At 32.3% G+C, this 22,620-nt stretch overlaps 1 protein-coding gene across 3 annotated transcripts in view; it reads right to left on the bottom strand.

Annotated features, from left to right (window-relative positions):
• Nucleotides 1–14,005, bottom strand: part of LOC126768975 (lachesin-like) — a 37,309-nt gene extending 23,304 nt beyond the window's left edge. Inside the window, exons 1-2 of one of the 3 annotated variants that reach the window (XM_050487489.1) lie at nucleotides 13,872–14,005; nucleotides 13,526–13,596 (exon numbers count right to left, since the gene is read on the bottom strand). In XM_050487489.1, coding sequence (XP_050343446.1) covers nucleotides 13,526–13,586 — 61 coding nt within the window. In that variant the 5' untranslated portion in view covers nucleotides 13,587–13,596; nucleotides 13,872–14,005. Of the gene's footprint in view, nucleotides 1–13,525 lie in introns of all 3 variants that reach the window. The other 2 variants (XM_050487488.1, XM_050487487.1) reach the window with 2 other exon arrangements.
• Between the last annotated feature and the right edge of the window lie 8,615 nt (nucleotides 14,006–22,620).

A 22,620-nucleotide genomic window follows, 5' to 3' on the forward strand; every position in this document is an offset into this window, starting at 1 on the left:
TATATTTGATTTTAGGTTAGGTTTAATTCAACAATGTACGTATTTTACAAGCTTTTATTGAATTTTTCCTGTCTTTTTTGTTTTTTTGTCTGTAATGAAATCTTGCTAGTTACATTCAACCCACTTGCCGGTTTCCGATCGGTTAGAAATTTAGCACGCATATTATTTTTAATAAAAAGGAAATAATCTTGTTAATTACTAGTTTTCATTCTTATAGATAGCTTACAAATATAAGAGAAAAATGAAAAGATTAAGCCAACAGGAGTGAAGACTATATGATGACTGGGATAGTGGACAGTAATACTGGTATTTCTGTAAAAACAGCTGAAAAAAGGCATACCTTATTCTACTCTGTATAGGCATTGGAAAAAAGGTAGTTCAACGGCTCAGCTCGGACGTTTTCGTAAAATTTTCAATGACCAACAGGAAGGTGATCTTCAAACATATTTGCAAGATTTGGACGACGTTTTCTATGGATTAACCCCAGAAGATTTTAAAGCATTTATGCAATAATAAACGATCTCACATATCCACTAAGTTTGGATAAAAATAGAAAAGCTGGTGATTTTACACTCAAAGCTAGATTTAACACTCCTATAAAGGAAAAACAAAAAGCTAAATTTGTTAAAAGTACTAAATTATTGAAAAAAATATTGACAAAGATTTAAGAAATGTTGACAGTACCAAAGCGACTAATACGACCGAGAGAACCAAAACAACCAAAGTTGCTAAAACGAACAAAAATGTTAAAATTATTAAAGTTAAAGGACTAAGAAAATGATGAAAAGTTTACGTGCTATTATTGTGGAGAAGATTATATGGAAATTAGCAAACATCCGGTTGATGATTATATCCAATGCAATTCCTGCAAGCAATAGAGTCACGAGAAATGCACGGCTTATGAGGGAAATAGCATATTTCTGTGCGACAATGGCACTGATGACTTATTAGTTATATTTTTTATTATTCTCTCCTTTATTTACTTATGTTTTTTATATGCTTCAGTAATTGTTCCTTAATTAAACGTCTGTTCACTTTGCCCTATTAGTTCAATAATCACTTTACCCAGTGGTTTGGACAAAGCGGTATCAAATTTAATGTGAATAATGAGCCGGTTGGCGTGGTTGGTAGATACTTGCCTTTTACGCCGAAGGTTGTGGGTTCGATTACCACCCAAGACAGATATTTGTGTGCATGAACATGTCTTTTTGTCCTGAGTCTGGGTGTAATTATCTACATAAGTATGTATTTACAAAAAAAAGTAGTGTATGTAGTATATCAGTTGTCTGGTTTCCATAGTACAAGCTCTGCTTAGTTTGGGATCAGATGGCCGTGTGTGTATAATGTCCCAGGATATTAAATAATAATTTTAAGTAAAGTACTGACGTTACGTGTTTTTGTTTGCTATATTAAAAAGTTTAATAAATGCTGTTTCAAACTCAGTCGTAATGTTATATTTGTCTGTATTGGCTCCCTTGCCATAGCCCGTCAAAGGTTAAGGTATCCATTTTGCCCGGCCTTTCCCTACATATAAATATTTACATCAATCAATCAATCACATTGCATCAAAAAATAACATAGAACAGATTTATTTATTAAGTAATTTATACCATCTACCATTTATAAATTATTCCCTATTTTTTATTATATTTTTTTAATTAAATACGTGTTTAGGCACACGTAACTCACTGTTTTACACGTATTACTCACATTTTCGAAAACTTTGTATCAACTGTCAGTAAAAGCCTGTGAATGTTCCACTGCTGGGCTAAGGCCTCCTCTCCCTTTTTGAGGAGAAGGTTTTGGAGCTTATTCCACCACGATGCTCCAATGCGGGCTGGTGGAATACAGATGTGGCTGAATTTCAGTGAAATTAGACACATGCAGGTTTCCTCACGATGTTTTCCTTCACCGTCAAGCAGAAGATGAGATTATAAGCACAAATTAAGTATATGAAAATTCAGTGGTGCTTGCCCGGGCTTGAACCCACGCTCATCGGTTAAGATTTACGTGCTCTTACCACTGCACCATCTTGGCTTCAACAAACATATTTATAAACATATTAATTACTTCAAGAATGACAAATTTTCGATCCCTATTAAATGCCCTTAGGGGATCAATTTTCAAAAATTATTAATTAATGCTCGTCTAGGTTACCTAAGGAATTCCTGTGCAAAATTTCATCCTTCTAACAGTTGGTTTAGGCTGTTTGTAAGCAGAATTTTTGATCAAGTAGATTATACAAAATTGTCGGTTTGTTTTTGTATCGAAATGTTTCAAAATTTTCATTATTTTTTCGAAATTTTGTCGCTTTTGAAACTCCGTTCATAAAAATTGTGAAACCTAACACAATATGGTTTTCAAATGGACACGACGAAGAAGCCTTTAAAATACTGGTTGAGGAAACACGAATTATTTGCGTAGTTATAATGTTTCTATATATAAAATTTAAAACACTTCTAAAAATTTTACGTATTTAAATTTCATACTTCTTGCGTATTATAACACTTGATAACTTAATATCTTCATATTATTATCGAATCATCTTCAAATATAATTAAAAAACATTGTATTACATTAGATTTATTAATATAATTATAATTTTGTTAAATACTCGTATATAGAAATAAGTACAATAATAATCTCTTTTTAAGTAATAATGTGATATATAACATATCATTTTATTAGGATAAACAATATCGTCTCTTTTATTCTTGAAACTTTGTTACTGGGCGTGAAAGAGATCAAAGAGCATAAACGTTCCCGCTGCGCTAAACTCAATAAATTATCGATTTTATCAATACATTAATTCATTTAAGAAAACAATATCTTGGTTACTAATTAATTTATACTCATTGCCATTTTTTATTATTTTGACTGAAATACACGTGTACGTACCTTAAATGGAATACATAGACAACCTTCGAATATCCTAATTTTAGTTAATTACTAATTCTTAGCTCCATTCTTAAGGGCTCAGTAACCGATAATTGACTGTTACATAAACTATCGTAATGTTTTTTCTAACACATTAGCCTGGACTAATAGCCATACTGACAGCAACGATTAGAAACGTTGTATTAAAATCACTCCCCTCTATTTGGATTATCGTGGCTAAATTTGACGCGCAGTCAATTAGCGCCTAGTCCGGGGAGCGCTCGCAATTTGTCAGTGACAGCTCCGGAAGTTTCATGAAACCCGCTTTTACAATATAAACCGTGATTGCCAACAAACTTGGAAACTATTCGTAGTACCACCTGTGTATGAAACTCATTCTGTCTATGCGAGTGCTTATGGATCTAACGTTTAGGATTATTATTGATGTTTTAATTTAGTTTGGTCCGAGATTTACTCAATGATAGTCTTTTTAGTCTTTTGATGCAAAGCCGAGATGGCCCAGTGGTAAGAACGCGTGAATCTTAACCGATGATCGTGGGTTCAACCCGGGAAAGCACCACTGAATTTTCATGTGCATAATTCATCTCGTGCTTGACGGTGAAGGAAGACATCGTGTGTCGAATTTCACTGAAATTCTACCACATGTATATTCCACCAACCTGCATTGGAGCAGCGTGGTGGAATAAGTTTCTCATCAAAAAGGGAGAGGAGGCCTTAGCCCAGCTGTGGGACATTCATAGGCTGTTATATACATACACATATTCGTTTTTTGATATTGACAAATTTCAATAATTATAATATTTTATTAATAGATGTGATGGATCATTCTCCACAAATAATCCTACTAATATAACCTCGAAAGTTTGTAAGAATGGATAGATGGATCTTTGTTACTCTTTCACGCAAAAACTTCTGTTCGAATATGACTTAAATCCGGATTAAATCCTGACTTAACACATAAGCTACCTAACGTCTGCCCCTCCATTCAAACTCAGACATAGCCTTGGGCAGAAGCTTGTATATTATACTCTATTTTTGAAGGTACTTGTAAATACTACAAATATACTATTCTTGGTATTAAGGCTCTGTGCAAGTCCATCTAAGAAGTACCATCTACTCATGGGATTCTACCACCAAAAAGCAATACTTAGTAATGTTGTGTTTCTGTTTGAGGGGTCAGTGAACTAGTGTGCTGTATATGCAGGCACAAGAAACATAACACCTTAGTTCCCAACGTTGGTGACGCATTAGCGATGTGAGAAATGGTTAATACTTTTTTTTTTACTTATATGAGTAACTTTAAAGTGCAGCTATGGTTATTATGCAAGATTGTAAAATCATGTCTATACAGACATAAGTAACTCATTTGAAATTATACTAAGCGACATTTAAAACCAATTAATTATGTCGCCCAGTAAGTGCAATTTCCGTGAGTGATTGCAGTTGGTACACGCTTTTAGAAACAAAAAATTTTTAGCAATCTATATATTCCATATTATACCATGTACTCTAAAACATATATTATGTGTTATTCAAGATTATCATTTTACCTCATTTACTAAAAGATGGAAATATGATTTATTTTATGACAATACTTTGTTTATTTACTTAATTACAGTTTTCTTTGTAAAAAATAATAAAATATATTAATTATTCCTGGAGGAGTGGGGGACAGACGTTCGATAGCCTTTGTTCATTTCTATATCACTGATAACGTGTATTTTATGATAATGGCTTGTAATAATATTTTAGCCTATCAACTTGCATGTACTGTTTGTATATATAACCATTTCCTATTGTTATAAAGCAAATTTGCTAATCATTCTAATTGCTAAACTTCATTTTGCGGGAGTAAATCTAGTAAAGTTAAAAATAAAACATTATATGTATACCAAACTACATTATATTTCCAAGATTTGTATGTGTTCAAAAAAATAAAAGAATAAAATTTACTATAAATTACGAAAATAAATGTGTAAATTAATAAAATTAAATTATATTTATCTAGGTACTCGTAATCCTTTAGGTTATTGAGACAAAAACTTACTAATCAATTATAGGTATTCACAATAAACTAGGGTTGATGTTAGAGATTTTTGGTAAATCCCTTTGATTGTATCTTTATAACGATAAAAATGTTTTAGCACTTCCTACATTCTTTTTTCGCGAAAAAACCACATCTCCTGTCCCATTCTTTCGACATAATTATGTTTATCGTTATAATAATTATAATTGCTCTGTTGAGACGAGAGAACTACAGAAAAAAAAATTATATTAATTAATGTAATAACAATTACTGCTTATATTTAAGTGTATTGTACTTTTAGGACCAAATTGAATAATCACAAAATCATGAATTTAACGACATTTTATGAAAAAAAAAGTTATTATTCAACTTAGCTAATTATGCAAATAAAAATAATTTAAAGATCATATCGATATCTTACACTTTCAAATAACGATTACCCGCCTAAGAGAGTAATAAAAAACAAAAGAAGCCCGTGACAGTTGCGATGTATACGCTGCCAGTGCTTTTGTCCACTTGCTAACAGTACATATATAAAATTATCGTGACAATAAAGACATTTGAAAAAAATTACGCAAAATATCATGTTACTTTTGTTTAGATCGAAAATTTGTTTTCAAATATCATTATTAAAATTTTTGATTAGCATCTTACATTATATAAGACAAAACTTGCTTACCTTAAAGAGTACAAATGCAAATTGCTATTAAGCAGTTTAAACAGGTGAAATACTAATGCGGATATTTTATTAACGTTTTCATTACAGGAAATGCGTCAAGTTCATATATTCGTGACTAAAGTTCATAAGTTCGTGTACGTAAAGCTATGGTTAAATCGATCTGATTTCAATCAAATATTTTCCAAAAAATAATTAAGCCTTAAATAACAATAATAAGGTGAAACAACCTCTTTCTCAGTAAAGTAATATTTTAATTGATTATGTATAAATAAATCTCTTTATGAAAGCAAATAGTATTGTAGTAATAATATTCGGGCTGCATTTCCCTCTTTCATGGTTGAATAGCCTTTAATGGCTGTTCATATTATATGAGCTTAACGTTAATAATACTTTGTTCCAATAGGCTCTCAGTATAAAATACTTCGTTAGGTACTGTAACTCAAATAAGTATTCTCTTCTCTTCCATTATTGTTAATAATAATAGCCTGTAAATATTCCATTGCTGAATTGCCTCCGCTGCGGAGAAGAACGAGGATGCGCAGCTTTAGAGCTTATTGCATCACATTGTTCCAGTGAAAGTGTAAAGGTCTAATAATGGTTGTCAGGTAAAAAACCCGTGGCCTTCGATTAAAATTCACTTGTTTTTTTTTTTGCGGGAGCTAATTGACTTTTTCTATTTAGTTTTGCATACCTCTCTCGTACCTGACTTTAAAGTTGCGATCCGTTCACAAATGGAAAATAAAACGTTACACTATGCTTTTTTTCCAACTTCCATATTTTCGCTAAAAAATTTTGTATTTTGTTTTACAAATATGGCCACTGATAGAATTTGCCTGTTATAAATTTCGTTAAAAATATAATATTAACGTGTAGAAATATTCGATACAAGCAACGCGGTGAGACTACGAATTTATGTATACGATTTTTTAGGATTTTTTATGTCGAACTAGTCGTTACTCGCTCGTTTTACTAGGTTTAAATTAAAATTTAGTAATGATTGATTTTTTGCAATCTACCCTTATTCAAGTTTTATTTGAATTCATTCATCTTTAGATTATGTATATTCATTATTTTTTTCTTCCTAATGGATTCCGACAACGAGGGTTAATGAGATTTTTTTTTATATTTTCGGGAGGGCAAATGACTCTACTCTACCTGATGGTAAGTGGTAGTGGAGTCCAAACGCGACGACGGCCAGTACAGTCGGGAAGAATGTTCTGCACTAGCCACCCCCGCCTTGCCGGCCCACAAGATGCCTCTTCACGCCTCGTTTGAAGGAACCCGTATTGTAAGAGGAGAAACACGTGAGCTGGTAAGGAATTCCATTTTTTGGAAATGCGACAAAGAAATGAATTGTCAAATTTCTTTGTGCGCGATGGAATTGATATCATAGATAGGCGGTGACATCGAGTATGTACATAATCACAGTTCCACTCTCTATTTCCTCGCTCACGTAATATATGTGATGGAAATCCGACACGAAAGGGGCAAGTTCAGGCACAAGACTTACGTGTCTTACGAGGTACGCGAGTAAATACGCCAACTTCCAATCTGCGGGAATTTCTCAACATAGTCGAAAAACCGAAAATCTTATTACTGGCCCGACCTGGAATTTTAATCTCTAGATCTGCAGCTTTAGCCACTAACACAGTTAACACGTAATAGCGTAACAAATAATAAGAGAACATATTTTTAAATGCGTAAATATAAGTTTCATAGTTAATGTTCACGATTTGTCACATCCGATTTGATTTAATTCAATTTGAACAAAACCGAGCGAAGTGACACTAGCTTCATTCTTATCATGTGCAGCGCAACCGAATGCAATGTTTGTTTAATGAAGATGAATTACCTATCTTAGACTTAGCTCATTGTTCTTCATCCAAACTAATAATAATTTAAACTTTGACAGCATTCTCTCTTAAGTTTCATTGGTCTATATTTGTATTAATCCATAATGTTATGTATGTGTAATCTCTTTGTAAATCACAGTTAGTTTGTTTGTTACCTTTGTGGTAAATACTATGTAAGCATCAGTTATACTTTATCCAGCAGGTTTGATTACAGGCAAAATTTACATATGTCTTTAATCTAATTAATGATTGGTGATATAGTAGTTTTATAAAAAAAAAAACCAAGAGCAGCCCTCGATTGTTTTTAAATATAATTAATTATCCAGTTTATGTCTCAATAACCTATATTATTGTTGAGTATAAATCACAGAAATGATTCACTAAAATTAACTAATCTTTAGATTAGAGGACATTTCATGATTTTTTTTCTATCAACAAAGTATTATTCTTTTATGTTGTCGATCTGATAACCCTTGAAAATATAATTTAGTTATACATACAATATTTATTTTTAACTTTAAACGAGATTTACATAGAAAATCAAATAAAAGTTTATCAGTTTTGTTTTCTACTTTGTTTTATTATTATTTACATATTTGTCCCAAGAGGCATTGGGCTACTACTGAGAATATCTTGGTTGAATAACCAGCGGTTTGAACCAAGGATTTTCGGATTTGCAGACTTAAAACACAGCCGTGTAAGTATATATAATAAAGTATACACAATAAAGTCCATAATAAAAAATATTTCAATTTTCTTAATGTGTCTCGTTTGTATTTTTTTATCGTGAAGGCTTTCTGGGAGTAATCGCTTCTTAATAATAAAATCTCTTGGTGTTTTAGTTGGTTCTCTGTAAACTGTATATATATATTAATAATATATATAATATTATTAGTATAATATATATATTAATAATATATATAATATTATAAATATATATATGCAAGCAAATGTAATAGACAGAAGGGTCATAACATCTTCCCAAACATATACATTATTAAAGGATAATAAAATATTAGTTGTTTTCCAAACACATACATGATTTGTATTTGTTTTTGTTTATTATAATAAATATTCAGCGAAACTAAATTTACATCAAGTATGTTTTCCGGTAATATGAATGTTACGCTTAACTAGCTGTTTCCTTGCTTTTAGACGCTTTGGAATTGTCTAGTCTAAACATCCATATTTCAACATTTAATATAACCAAGAGCAACGGCTTGCATGTAATATATTGTTTTCAAATAATAAATCTTAAAGATCTATTATGATTATATACTACTAATTTATCTGACAGTTTTGGTCTAGTTGATAAAACATAACAATGTCCTCAAAACTGATTTCGGCCACGGCAGCCAATCTCAAGAGAGATTAGCCAACTGCGCAGGAGATATTATAGTGCACAAGTGTGTGCGCACAGGTAAACTCTCTATTCCCTGACGGCATTCCGACACGACTGGAAAGAGTTCAGGCGGAGGATCAACGGCTTTACGTGCTTTCCGAGACACGGGAGTGACACACTTCCAACTTCCAGACTCCGGGCTGCAACAGATTTTTCTGACAGAAAAACTCAATATCTTTTTACTCGCCCGACCTGGGAATTGAATCCAAGACCTCCGGGTCTGCGGCCTTACATCAAGCCACTAGTGGCTGGTCCCACTCTCCCCCCTGGTCCCACTGTTCTAGACCAACGAGGTAGTAATAGAGGCAACGAGCAGATAAAACATATCAGGCTAATTGATACGTTATTTTTTCTCAATTCTCAATAGTATCAAGCGCTATATACACGGGGGTAACACGAATAGTAGCAATGCAAAGCTCCTAATCTTTATTCAATTGTGTACAATATTTATATATTGGTTTGTGAGAAAGGAAATAGAGAGTACATTTTTGATTACGCACACACATTTCCATTGTAATATGTCCTGCAACACTATGCTATTTTTAAATGGTTTCTATCGCTGCATTTTAGTCGAAACGATTATATTTAATATACTATGCTATGAATATTATAAATATTTTTGTTTTTTTAAAGATGATCCATATCACCCGGATATTGATCGAAAATTGCGAGTTCAATTCAGGTAAGCTTCGTTGTTATTTTTGGTTTTTATGCATCTCGTGCAAGACGGTAAGGAAAAGTATGCCACACATACATATAAATATCTTTTTACTCGCCCAATTATATAACAATATATAATATAAGAATATATATAATATAACAATATATATTTATAATAATAAAACGTTTTTATGCGGCTTAATCTTATACTTTAATTATTTAAAAAACCTCTGTTCGTACCATATTTTATTTTATACAATTTTAATACATTTTTATAATAGTATGTGTATCTTGGTTCATAGGATTGCAATATGCAGACTCCCACATGTTGACAAGTATCCAAAAGATGCCGCAAACACGTGCGAGTACGTAGTCATACATTTTACTTGTGATAATAGCAAAACCATTTTATACGTCTAACGGCAAACATTATCGACGAGACGACAGCACCACTGCACCCCCAACAAGCAGCCTAAGCGCGTTATTGTAATGGATAATTGTAGAAAAATGTATAACAAAATAAATCAGTTATTTACGGATAATTTAAACCTATCACTATATTTAAAAAAAAATTGTCTATTTATTATTTAGATTGCAAATTACTACCTCGTTCCGACTTCGTACAGGTAAAATGAGGATTTTATCCCAGGCATTTTTTATCAGAGATGTAACATTCGCTAATCGATTTATTCGCCCACACAGTACAGTGTAATAAATAATACCGTACCGTAACAGCCTGTGAATGTTCCACTGCTGGGCTAAAGGGAGGCCTTTAGCCCAGCTGTGGAACACCGTCTCCTTTTTTTTGTGGAGACGGTTTAGAGCTTATTCCAACACGCTGCTCCAGTGCGGGTTAGTGGAATACACATGTGGCAGAATTTCAGTGAAATTAGACACATACAGGTTTCCTCAAGATGTTTTCCTTCACCGTAAAGCACGAGATGAATTATAATCACAAATTAAGCACATAAAAATTCAGTGGTGCTTGCCCGGGTTTGAACCCACGATCATCGGTTAAGATTCACGCGTTCTTACCGCTGGACCATCTCAGCTTAAATAGTAATAATTCATTTGTTTTTGTATTATATGTACCTTCCTCGTTTAATACTCTTTCTATTACTGAAAACCGTTTTAAAATCTGTTGCATGATTTAGAAGAAGTTAGCGGCGATACAGACAGCGGAATTGTGTGAATTTGATGTATAGTATTTATATATTTATAAATTATAAATGATTACATATCTACTTAAACATTCAAATTTCAATCAATCAATTACAATGTGTTTAAATATATTTTAGAGAAAGCTTAAATAAACGTCGGGGAAGCATGCACTGCGAAGACTGAATATCTCGACCTTGTCGGTATTTTTTATATTTATTATTGTCTTAATACTAATTAATTGAATATTTGAAATAAAATCTCTATGCACATTTTTATTTCATCTCTATAGAGTAGCGGGCCAATAAAATATTCAAAAACAAATTTTCTGCCCGTTGGCTTATGCAAGCGGAAATTGAATAATATGTTGATTAATTAGTTCATTAGGCTTATTTTCACAGTCTATGTTTACTCAGGATAATTATAACTCAGGGAATGAAAGGGTTTGCATCAGGTAGGCAGAGACCTGCCAAGTCGCGTATATATGCTAGTTTCTAATATAAACACATTACTGAACCATTGCGCTACATTTTTACAAGCAAAGTAGAACATCGAGGTGCTTAAAGTCATTAAAAATTGCTCCTCTTCATACAAATATGGTTAATTACGAACTAAAAAAAATCAAGTATGATAGTTGATTACGGGTTCTTAAACCCTAAAATGTAATTAAATATGTTGTAATAAATTTTTAATATTTTTTATTTATGAAAATATATTTTGCTCAGTGGTAGGGACTTTGTGTAAGGCCATCTGCGTAGGTACCAACCACTCATCACTTAATCTACCGCTTAAAAGCACAACTTAGTATTATTGTGTTCCGTTATGTTCTAAGAGTGAGTGAGCCAGTTTAATTACAGGTACAAGTGTCATAACTTTATTTGTTCCCAAGGTTGTGTATTGGTAATATGAAGAATCTTACAGCAGTTTGTCTATGGGCGATGGTGACCTCTTACCATTCGGTGGCAAATTTGTCAATTCCCTTTGATTTATTGTTTTTTTTTTTAAATATATAACACACTTGTTGCCATAACATACACAATCTTAGCCGTTGTATGTTTTTAATGTAAATAAACAAATTCTGTAATCCGTATTATTATCATTACTGCAATTTAATTATACCAAAATAAATAAATAATAAAAAAAAAAAAAATTTAGTAGCATTGTTACACAAACGAAATAAAAAAACATACGTAATAACGAAAGTAGAAAGAAAGAAAGATATTTTTCCTCAATCAAGTAAATGATAGAGCTCAAAACAAATCCATCTTAATTGGTACACAATCGCTGTTACGTCAAAAAGCAACATTGTATTCTCATATGCAAAGTGAGCCAGTCTAATAAAAGGAACAAAAGGTATTAAAGCTTAGATTTGCCAATCGTTAATGTCTCACAAAATCCTGCACACGGCCAGAGTTAATTACTTACCACGAGGAGCATTTCCCGTCTGCCTATTTACTATATATTGAAGAATTTTGAAATATTTTGGGTACGATATTTGAATGACTTAATTTTTACAAATTATATATAGAGTTTGTTCACTTGGTGGTAGGGTTTAGTGCAACGTCGTGTCGGTAGGTACCACTAACTCATCAGGTAATCTACCACCTAATAGCAATATTCAGTATTGTTGTGTTCTAGCTTGAAGTGTAAGTAAGCCAGTGTAACTACATGCACAAGGAACGTAACATCTTAGTTCCCAAGGTTGGTGGCACATTGGCGATGTAAATCAACCATTCCGGTTGATATTTCTTACATCGCCAATGTCTAAGGACCACTTACTATCAGGTAGCCCATTTGCCAGTGGACCTACCTATTTCATTAAAAAAAATGTGTATCCATGTGTGAGTAAATATAAGCTATTGTGTTGTACACAACTTCTAATATTTAAAATAAGAATCCTACCTCGAATTTTTATAACGTAACTTTATACAAACGCTATTAGCTAGCCAAAAATTTTCCTTGATCTTTATTTTAGTAAAGTAACGAAATATATTTAATTTAGTGATATTACAAGACGCATATAAGACAGCATAAGAAATTAACGTAAGGGATGCGATTAGATTTATTAGCGACGATTTATAGCAGAGATATTGTTGATGCAATACTGAATATATGATTGATTAACTGACTTTTTGATTCTGTGTCCAAACCCCGCGTCGGACCAATAACAAGGTATTGTATTATTCTGTCAAAAAGTTTTCATAGCATCCCGAACATTAAGATACCAGTGTTTATACTTCTGTGCCGCAGAACGGTTATTGTGTCGTTGTTACTGCGCCTTAACTTGCGCCTAATGTGTTTCGCGTTGCATATAAATAAAATATATATTTTATCGATAAAATTTAAGCATTGATGAAATAAGAGCAATTAGTCAATATATTAATTGAAAATTTTATCAAAGTTCTAAGGTAATATACATATTTTATCGATTTGTTTAAATTAAGTAGATTCGATCTTATCATGCGAAAACCAGTGACTACAAATGATGCTGATTTCAAAATATATATGGATTATGTCAATTTTAAAGTATACAAAACAACTTTGGTCTGCATTGTTTATTGTTTTTATTTATTTATCCTCAATTTCACCTTGTACACAAAACGTAGACATTACACGAAAATTACTTTTTAAGTGATTTAATAATCTGGGAGTTATTTTACCAACAAGGCTTAGTATACGAAATCTATGTACTTACTTAACAATGACATTTTTATAAGATTTGACCTTTGACCATAAAGTAAAACCTAGCATAAAGTATTATAGGTCTAAACTAACGCAAGGAAATCACGGAAACAATACGTTTACATTGTGCCTTGATTTTAATATAAAATTAATGTTTCAACACTTACGTATCGTTGCGTGTATGCTTCTTGCAAGTAGCCAATCCAATATTATAAATGAAAGAATCATCTTTGTAATTCTCGAAAAACCAAAATTATATATGACTGTCATTTTTATATTACAGTCAATTCAAAAGTGATTCTTTTAAAAGTCTTAGCACTAATGACTTGATATCCTTAAGTTAAAATTAAAATACGACTAAAATCATAAATAAAGATGCCCACGTTGGGCGCCAAATTATTGAACTGAAAAAGTTAGCATGATTAAAATAATGACAACATCATTCTAACATAAAAAAAACATAAAAAATCCCACTTCTATAAAAACATTTTAAGAACGAAACACATCGTTAACCATCATTGGATAGCATTCAACACACGCGAAACAGTGATTAAGAGGGCGGTAAACTTTATAATCTGTTTCTTCGAAGTCCGTCAAAAGTTTAACGATGATTTGGTCAAATCGGTACACGACCGCTCTACACGGTATCTCGCGGGCTACTGAATGTTGATGAACGGTGCAAAGGGGTTGCACCGGCGCGGAGCCTCCCCTTTCGTTAGCCCTTTTCTACAGAGATACGAAACACTAAGAAAAATACATAACAATAAAATCGTTAGTTAATATTGCTTATTTGATGTATTTTAATTATGTAATATTAAATACGGTCAGTAGGTTTACCGCATAAGACGTAGGTCTACCTATTGTATACACGTCACAATCACAACCTACAAAACTAGCAGCCCACACTATGATAAAATGTTCACTTAATACATAAAAGGCAAACACGTGTAGACCAAGCAAACATTTTTATACCTTATGTAAATTTCTTTACGATAAAGAATTGACGCAACCTACAACTGTTACGAATTGCAGTAATCACCGTTTCAATGTCGTCGATCAATATATTAATATTCAATTCAAAATATAAATTTTAATAAGGGAAATATTTGTTTTGTTCTAAAACATTAAATGCAAATTAATTTAAAAAAGAAAAAACATTTTGAAAATAAATACAAAGAATAGCCTTATTACCATCAATTAAAATACCTGCGGTTGTAAATGATACGTCACTTCCTCGTGAACCGAATATATTCGAACGATAGAAGCAACATTGAAACCTTCTAAGATCCTTTTAGAAAATTTATTCAATACAGCTACGCTATTGAAAACTAGGGTGAAAGAATGTTACTTTCTTTATATTGGAGTAGAATTTTGTCTACCTATTTACATATTAATTTGTCTTTGCGTGAATAAATTTAGAATAAATCCTTTATATATTTTTTAAATAATCAGCATTGAGACAAGCGATCTATTCGCTCGTACTTTTTCAATTGCTGCACCTCCCGCGTCTTCACGCTTTTATTCAAAAAACTTGTAAAATGTCTAATCCAAATTGCAAATTATAATTATTGTAACACTTTTTGTTTACTGAAAGTGCTTAGAATTAATATATTATTTCATTTGTTAATGATTTATTTATCTTTTTTTCTTCTTTTTAAAAAATAGATGTTGAGGACATTATTTTGTGTATAAATTTTTAAGATCTTGCTCTGTACTATGTCTAAAACTAATGTGAAAGTATCATATCCGTCAATAGTTTTTCCGTGAATTCAAAAAATAACACACCAATAAAGAAATGAAATTTATTTCAATATAAAACAAATATAACGGATATAAATAAAGGTAATGGGAAAGATTGCTTACTTCCAATTCTTAGCTAAATAAGCTTTGAACAATCAAATTTCATTACATTTTGACATACAATGATTCGCCTATCCACCAATGCTAGTGGTTGCTCATTAAAATATTTTGAAATCCTATAACGAAACTCATGATGTTTTAGGTGTCTCTTGTTACTTATGTATGTAATATATGGCTTTTAATTGCATGCAGCATGGACCACAGGTCAAAAAGCTACGCCACAACGACATCAAAGAAGATGCGCTCATTCTTCTAAAACGTATCCGAGCAAACGAATTTAGAGATGGACGTGAAAGGAAATACAGCTCCAAGATTTTTTTAATATATATGTGTGTATTAATGAAATTTTTTTTGGTCCATTTCATTTTTTTCGTTTTTATAATTTACCTGTCTTATTTTTTATGTAAAAACATAAAATAATATTATTTTGTGATGAAGTTTTATATACGTTAATTACTATACAATATGCTTTCTCCCTCTCCTTTTCTCCGAAACTTAAAATTAGTAAAAAATAATTTGTATCAAATTCACTACTCAAAACATAAAATGTTTAAAATCAATTAACCATTTTGTTTAAAACATGTTCGTAATTACTGCATGGAAATATTTATTAACAACTATAAAGCTTTAAGTAATAATAAAATAACGTCACGAACAATCATCACATTCACCTCAATTCTATATATTTCATATTTTTATACATATACAGAAGTAAAAAAAACTCATATCTTAGTATCGTTTACCAATAGTAACATGTACATATGTAAATGTGCAGCAATTTACATATTAACAAGTCATAATATGACAAAAAAATCAATCGAAAACTTTAAGAACTTTATTATTTATTGTTTTCCCAGGAAAAACCGACTGGCCGACTGAACGTCGCCGCTGCACTATTTCCGCGAACTTAGGCCTATTTCTCCAAACAAATAAGCGGCCTTAGAAATGTCATGATATATTAATAAGTACACGTAATCGTGTTGAAAATTCTGTGAACTCCTTGAAAACGAAACTATTTAAATTGTATAAATAACATTTTTTTTTATTTTGTCTGTATAGTGTTTTATTCATTTAAATGTGTCGCTAACAAATAATTAACTGCTACTTACACCTACTTTACTTCCCTAAACGAACGTCACAAATTAGCATGAAGCCAACGAAATGTCATAAGTCATAACTAAAGATTCTTAACGGTATTATGCAACCCTACACTTCGCAATTCAACACAGTATTCTTTCTTAACACTGACAAAACAAATATATAATAAAATTCGAAACTGCTTAATATTAAATTTAAAACTTAAACAAGACATATTCCAAGGAAACAAAACTATCGAAATATAATCTTGTTACACTTGATTAGTAACAGCCTGTTAATGTCCCACTGCTGGGCTAAGGCCTCCTCTCCCTTTTGAGGAGAAGGTTTGGAGCTTATTCCACCACGCTGCTACACCTGATTGTTATATGGCTATTATTTACCATTCAGAGTTAATAGTCAAACAAAAGTGACTTAACAGATAAAGCGACACTCTGTACCAGTCTGTAACAGTTACGAGGTCGAACACGCGTAAACTTCACAAATGATTAAAATATACGACATTTCCGAACTGAAAAAGTGTTTTAAACTTCTTGATAAAAACAGGCAGTCTTAAAATTAATGACCCGTGCTAAATTTGTTTGGCGAACTTTAAACAGATCCTGTGATAACAGTACGCAGAAGTTTCGGTGAAGAAATAAAGTCTATCGGAGCCGTGAACCCTTACAATAATTGTACGAAATGACGTACGCTGATTGTGTTTATTTTTATATCGTTTATTTTTTTTATTTATATTTTTCAAACGCATTCAAATATGCTACATATTCTACATACAAATATGTTGTCACCTTTAATTTTTTTTTGTAACTAAAAAAATCTGAACCGATTTTATCCTCTAATTGTCGTACAGATTAAAAACTTATCAAAAAAATTTCGAACTACAATGCAATAGTTAGATTAGACACGAAACTTACCGCAGGACATGATCGTGAAATGTCGGAAAATATTTTGATAAAAAAATAATTTGTATCAAATTCACCACTCAAAACATAAAATGTTTAAAATCAATTAACCATTTTGTTATATGCCATTGACTAACAATTACAACATTTGTATATTCTATATACAACTAGTAACGGTGATGCGTGTATCACATCAACGTAACGCATTACCTTCAATCGGTTTTCAACATTCCACGAGTGAGATACGAAATGAGATCTTACAAACTCTCTCTCTCTCTGCTGATCAGATCAAAAACCAACAACTTATTGTATTGCTAAAACCAATTTAGTTGTTTAAGTTTGAAGAGTATTATGAATTTAATTACACTGGCTTATGGGCCAAATGTATACTAACGTCGTTTATACTGTACTTGGCGTTGTAGTATATTACATAATAATAATATTGGCTTACGTTTTATAAAAATGTCTTTATCCACGATAGTAGATGGCAATTTCTTATCACGTGCTTTCATCTGCCATTAAGGGAGGATGGCAGATGAACATCTCACACCTTCGATTTGCCGACGATATCGTCATCATAGCAGAGTCGCTGGAACAACTCACCGAAATGCTGCGTAGCCTAGGCGAGTCTTCCCGGTGTGTCGGTCTCGGTATGAACTTGGACAAGACCAAGGTCATGTTCAATAGGCATGTCGTGCCGGGACCGATATACGTCGAGGGGAAACCTCTCGAAGTTGTTAGTGAATATACCTACCTAGGACAGATAATACAAGTCGGTAGGAACAACTTCGAGAAGGAAGCTGATCGAAGAATTCGCTTGAGATGGGCAGCATTTGGCAACCTTCGTCAAGTCCTCAAGTCGTCTATACCGCAATGTTTGAAGACGAAAGTCTTCAACCAATGCGTCTTACCTGCCATGACATACGGTGCCGAAACGTGGACACTAACTGCGGGACTAGTCCACGAATTCAAAGTCAGCGTGCTATGGAGCGAGCTATGCTCGGAGTATCTTTGAAGGATAAGATCAGAAATGAGATTATCCGGAAAAGAACCGGAGTCACCGACATAGCTTGCAAAATTAGCAGGCTGAAGTGGCAGTGGGCTGGTCACGTATGTCGTAGGACCGATGGCCGTTGGAGCAGACGAGTCCTAGAGTGGAGACCGCGAATCGGCAAGCGCAGCGTAGGGCGCCCTCCAGCCAGGTGGACCGACGACCTTAAGAAGGTGGCGGGCACCAACTGGATGCGGAAGGCGGAGGACAGGGAGCTTTGGCGCACCTTGGGAGAGGCCTATGTTCAGCAGTGGACAACGATTGGCTGTTGATTGTGCTTTCATCAACCCCTCTACCGCTGATAAATAAAAAACTTGATGTTTCATTTTTGATTCTTAAAGTAACAAATTATAAATGTCTCTCTGCTGAACAATAGGTTGCTCATTAATATATTTTTATTTTTAATAAATTAAATTTTTAATCACTGTTATTAATTGGTTGATTTTGTATATAATTGTTTATGTTCATTTTAATCATTCTTGTCTTCCTATTTACTTTCTGCATCTTTTTTTCTTTGTGTTATTTGATTGTTATTTTTTATTTCTGTTCTGTTTGTTTTTAAAAAATTAAATAAATAAGGAGAAAGTCAGGAGTTTATTTCACCAAGTTTCTCATTGTGTACACGAGAATCAATGCAGACTTGCACCTAAATACGATCATACAAACCGTGCATACTAGATACGCGTTTACGCGTAAGACTTTATATTGTCAATTCCTACACAATCGAGATGTATTCTTTTTCTTTCGAAATGGCTGCAGTCCACCTACGATCCTACGAATCCTAGAAAAAAAAATTATTTAGTGGGAGGCGTAAATAAAATATTACTTTATATGCTATATATGAAGTAATATTTTATTTACATAAATGTGATTAGTCCGTTCCCGAATTTGTGTTGATGAATTTGCAGATCAGAAAATCACAACAGAAGACCGATTTTCATAAAAATATTTCCGAAATTGTAACAGTGCATTCGGATTGCAAGTTATTGCCTGTTCTGGACGTCAGAAGTTTGAAGGAAGAACGGCTGCCGATAGTCATTACTTATAACGACAATACAACTTCTCGCTCTACCAAAACTAGACAGTAGTTCATCATAAGCAGAGCAAAATTTAGCTGTTTCAAAATGTTTTAAAATTAAAATACAATTAAATGGTAAAAATATTAAGAAATATCTAAATCATTGTATGAAATTTTTTTTGGAAACTTTGTATCGAAAAAGAGAACGAATATATTTCCACACTGAAAATTAAAGACAGGTTTTTGCAAGAAAATGTTTCTTTGTAAAAGTAAAAAACAGCCTATTTGGTTTCATCATTAAAGGCTGTTAACGACATAGAAGAAAGCAAAAATCCCGAGGAAATCCAAAAAAAAAGCCGAGGAAGAGCAGTAACAAAAGCTCTGTCCTGATTGCAAATATATGACTTTAAAAAGAAAGTATCCGGGATAGGTTTGTGTTTTCAGTAATTTAAATTTAAAAATATTTTAATTAAATGCTATATTATGTTTCTTTTATTTATTTTCATTTTCTAAATTTTATTTAAAAAAAAAATGTTTAAAAAAAAACATTATCTTCTAAGTTATACATTTTTTTCATTTTATTGGATATCCAAGTGTACCAACCTGCCAGTCAAAATTTAATGCGGTATTAAAAACCAAGTCTTCATAAAGCCGTTTTCCATCACAGGTTACTTATTTATTAAATCACTTAACATAAATAATTTGTATTACTGTGTATGGGATTTGCTATCCCATCAGATTGCGAGAGTGCACTTGTGTTTGCATATACTATAATATATCGTGCAAAATTAGCAAGTTTCTTGAGAATGACTGCCGGGACCTAAATCGTCAGGAGCACATCAACACAACGTGGTCTATGTCTATGTTGCATGACATAACATGACTCAACATCAAGAGCTCCATTTGCTACTATAAAACATGAAGTTAAAAAACATAGCAAAAAAATATTTCAACAGTTTTATTAGACATATTAAACGAAAGGTATTTGTAAAAAAAACCGTATATCCCTCTTTCAATAGCCTATTCTGTAGCGATTTCCAGTAAGGAATTCACAAAGCGTTTGTAGTCGTATATTTAGCATTAACTAAAAGTATTCAATAGCAGTACAATCGAGGTTTGACAAGGACGTATCGGGTTTCACTTCCTTTTTTTATGTTTTAGGGCAAGTTTGTCTTTGCTTTATTCGGTATCTATTAAATGTTTTACATATTCAAGTCTTTCTACCAGAAGTACATATGGGGAAAAATAGGTCGCCTCGTATCGAAATAATAAAAATAGTTACCTTTTTCTACAATTATTGCCCAACTTGACGATTAATATATTATTAATTTTTTTTTATACTGTACGCATCGTATGTCATAATAATGTTTTATAAATAATTAAAAAATATATGAGAATGTATATAATGCATAAAGAATGATATTTTTCGTTTATTCTCCGACTTGCAATGTTATTCTATGTGAATTACATTCTAGATTGCTATATGAACTTAGTCTGTATCTCAGTCTTTAAATATTGAAAACCTACTTACAGTTACACGCTAATTTGACGCGTTTATTTAAATATTTTTAAAATTATTATTATAGACAATGTCGCATATTGATTTCTAACATTTCACGATCATATTCAACTTATGTATCTCCTACTAATTGACAAAATAATATATTATTTTTTCACCACAGTCACAGTATGAAAACCACAAAATTAACTTATTATATGGATATGGATATCGCTGTTATCGCAAATAATACAGCATCAACAACATCTGACTTGACTACTGACTTAGATGTAATAATTTCGTTATCATCTAGACTAGCTGTCAGAAATAGAAATGTAAGGATTGTCAGACACGGTGCGCGATTCCTGCAACGCTTGCAAATTGGTCAGACGTTATTAAACTGTCGGATTAATGATATATGCATTTCGACTATTTCGACTATTTTCAACTATTCTAGTATTGTCGAAATGTGATGCTATTTTGTTTATTAATTTACCAATACAATACCATTACATTAACAATTATCCCTAAATCTTTATAAATATTGTAGATGCTTTCATTGGTTTTATTAATAATCTTCGATATTTCACGGTAAGATTTTATGCAAGTCTGTCTGGGTACTTACCACCAATTCATCGTCATCGGGCTTATCTATGCCAAGCAGCAATAGTATTGTTTCTGTAACTATTCCCTGCCTACCTTAATTGTAATAGAATTAAATAGTCATATTTTTATTATTTAAATTCTGTTTTGGCTCGTGATTTGGTCTAGTTAGCTAGGATCCTAATAATGTTGTTTTTGTAATAACCGAGTTCTTTTAGAGCGTCAGAGATCATATGTTTAATAAACTATAGAGGAGACAAATAAAACCATGTGTAGCTTTTAAATACGTTTTATTATAAATATTTTTGTTTTATGTAATTGGTTAATAAATACATCATTTTTTTAATTAAGTGAAATTATAAACAATTTCCGTAATGAGATCCCGGTCCCATATCCTTTAACACCTCTTACGAGTAGTTGAAGGATGTCGCTCCTTCCTATTTTTATAGATTTAACTGATTTAGAAAAATATAAAAGAGGGAGGAGGCTGAATTGGCCCCACACCCGCCATCAGCTATAGGCTCCGACCGCGCATCGGTGAACCTTCCTCGATCATGGGACATACAATTATTTAGTGCGCCCACAATAAGTTAATAATATATAAAGTGGAACTAAAGTCCATTAGGTATTAAAGCCGTAACTGAGGTGTATAAAAGACTAAAAGTCTTATTAATAAATCAATAAACTAGAACGTAGTCCAGTACAGTCGTAACTGCGGTGTTTATAAAGTAGCCGTAGCACAAAAATAATAATAATAAAAATAAGGAGCAAAGTCCAAAGATACATCAGTCAAAGCTGAAGAAAAGCCGAAGCCAAAGAGACAAGGCCTAGGTTGCAATAATACAGATAAATCACTGGTTCCCATACCAACTCAAGTGCACAACCGCCAGGCGGCCTAATGCAAGCAAAACGCTTTACGTTCATATCCACTGACGTGTAATGCCTTTATTATAATAACATGCATTATTTCCAACAATAGTCGAATAATATTCAATAATATAAACATTGCATCAAATGCATAAAACACGTAGGTGCCACTCAAGTGAACTTAAATATAATTTGCTATATGATCTACGTCAGTAAGCTCATGTGTTCATTTTCTTGATGTTTATAAAATATAAATATATCTTATAATTTTGTAACCAATAAACGCAGTACCCTACTTATAACTAAGACTTATAACTAAACCGAACGTTTTCCTATCCTATTTATATGCCTTTTATTTTGTGTATTAC

This window comes from Nymphalis io, chromosome 6 (assembly GCF_905147045.1).
Source record: "Nymphalis io chromosome 6, ilAglIoxx1.1, whole genome shotgun sequence".
In the NCBI taxonomy this organism is placed as follows: Eukaryota; Metazoa; Arthropoda; class Insecta; order Lepidoptera; family Nymphalidae; genus Nymphalis; species Nymphalis io.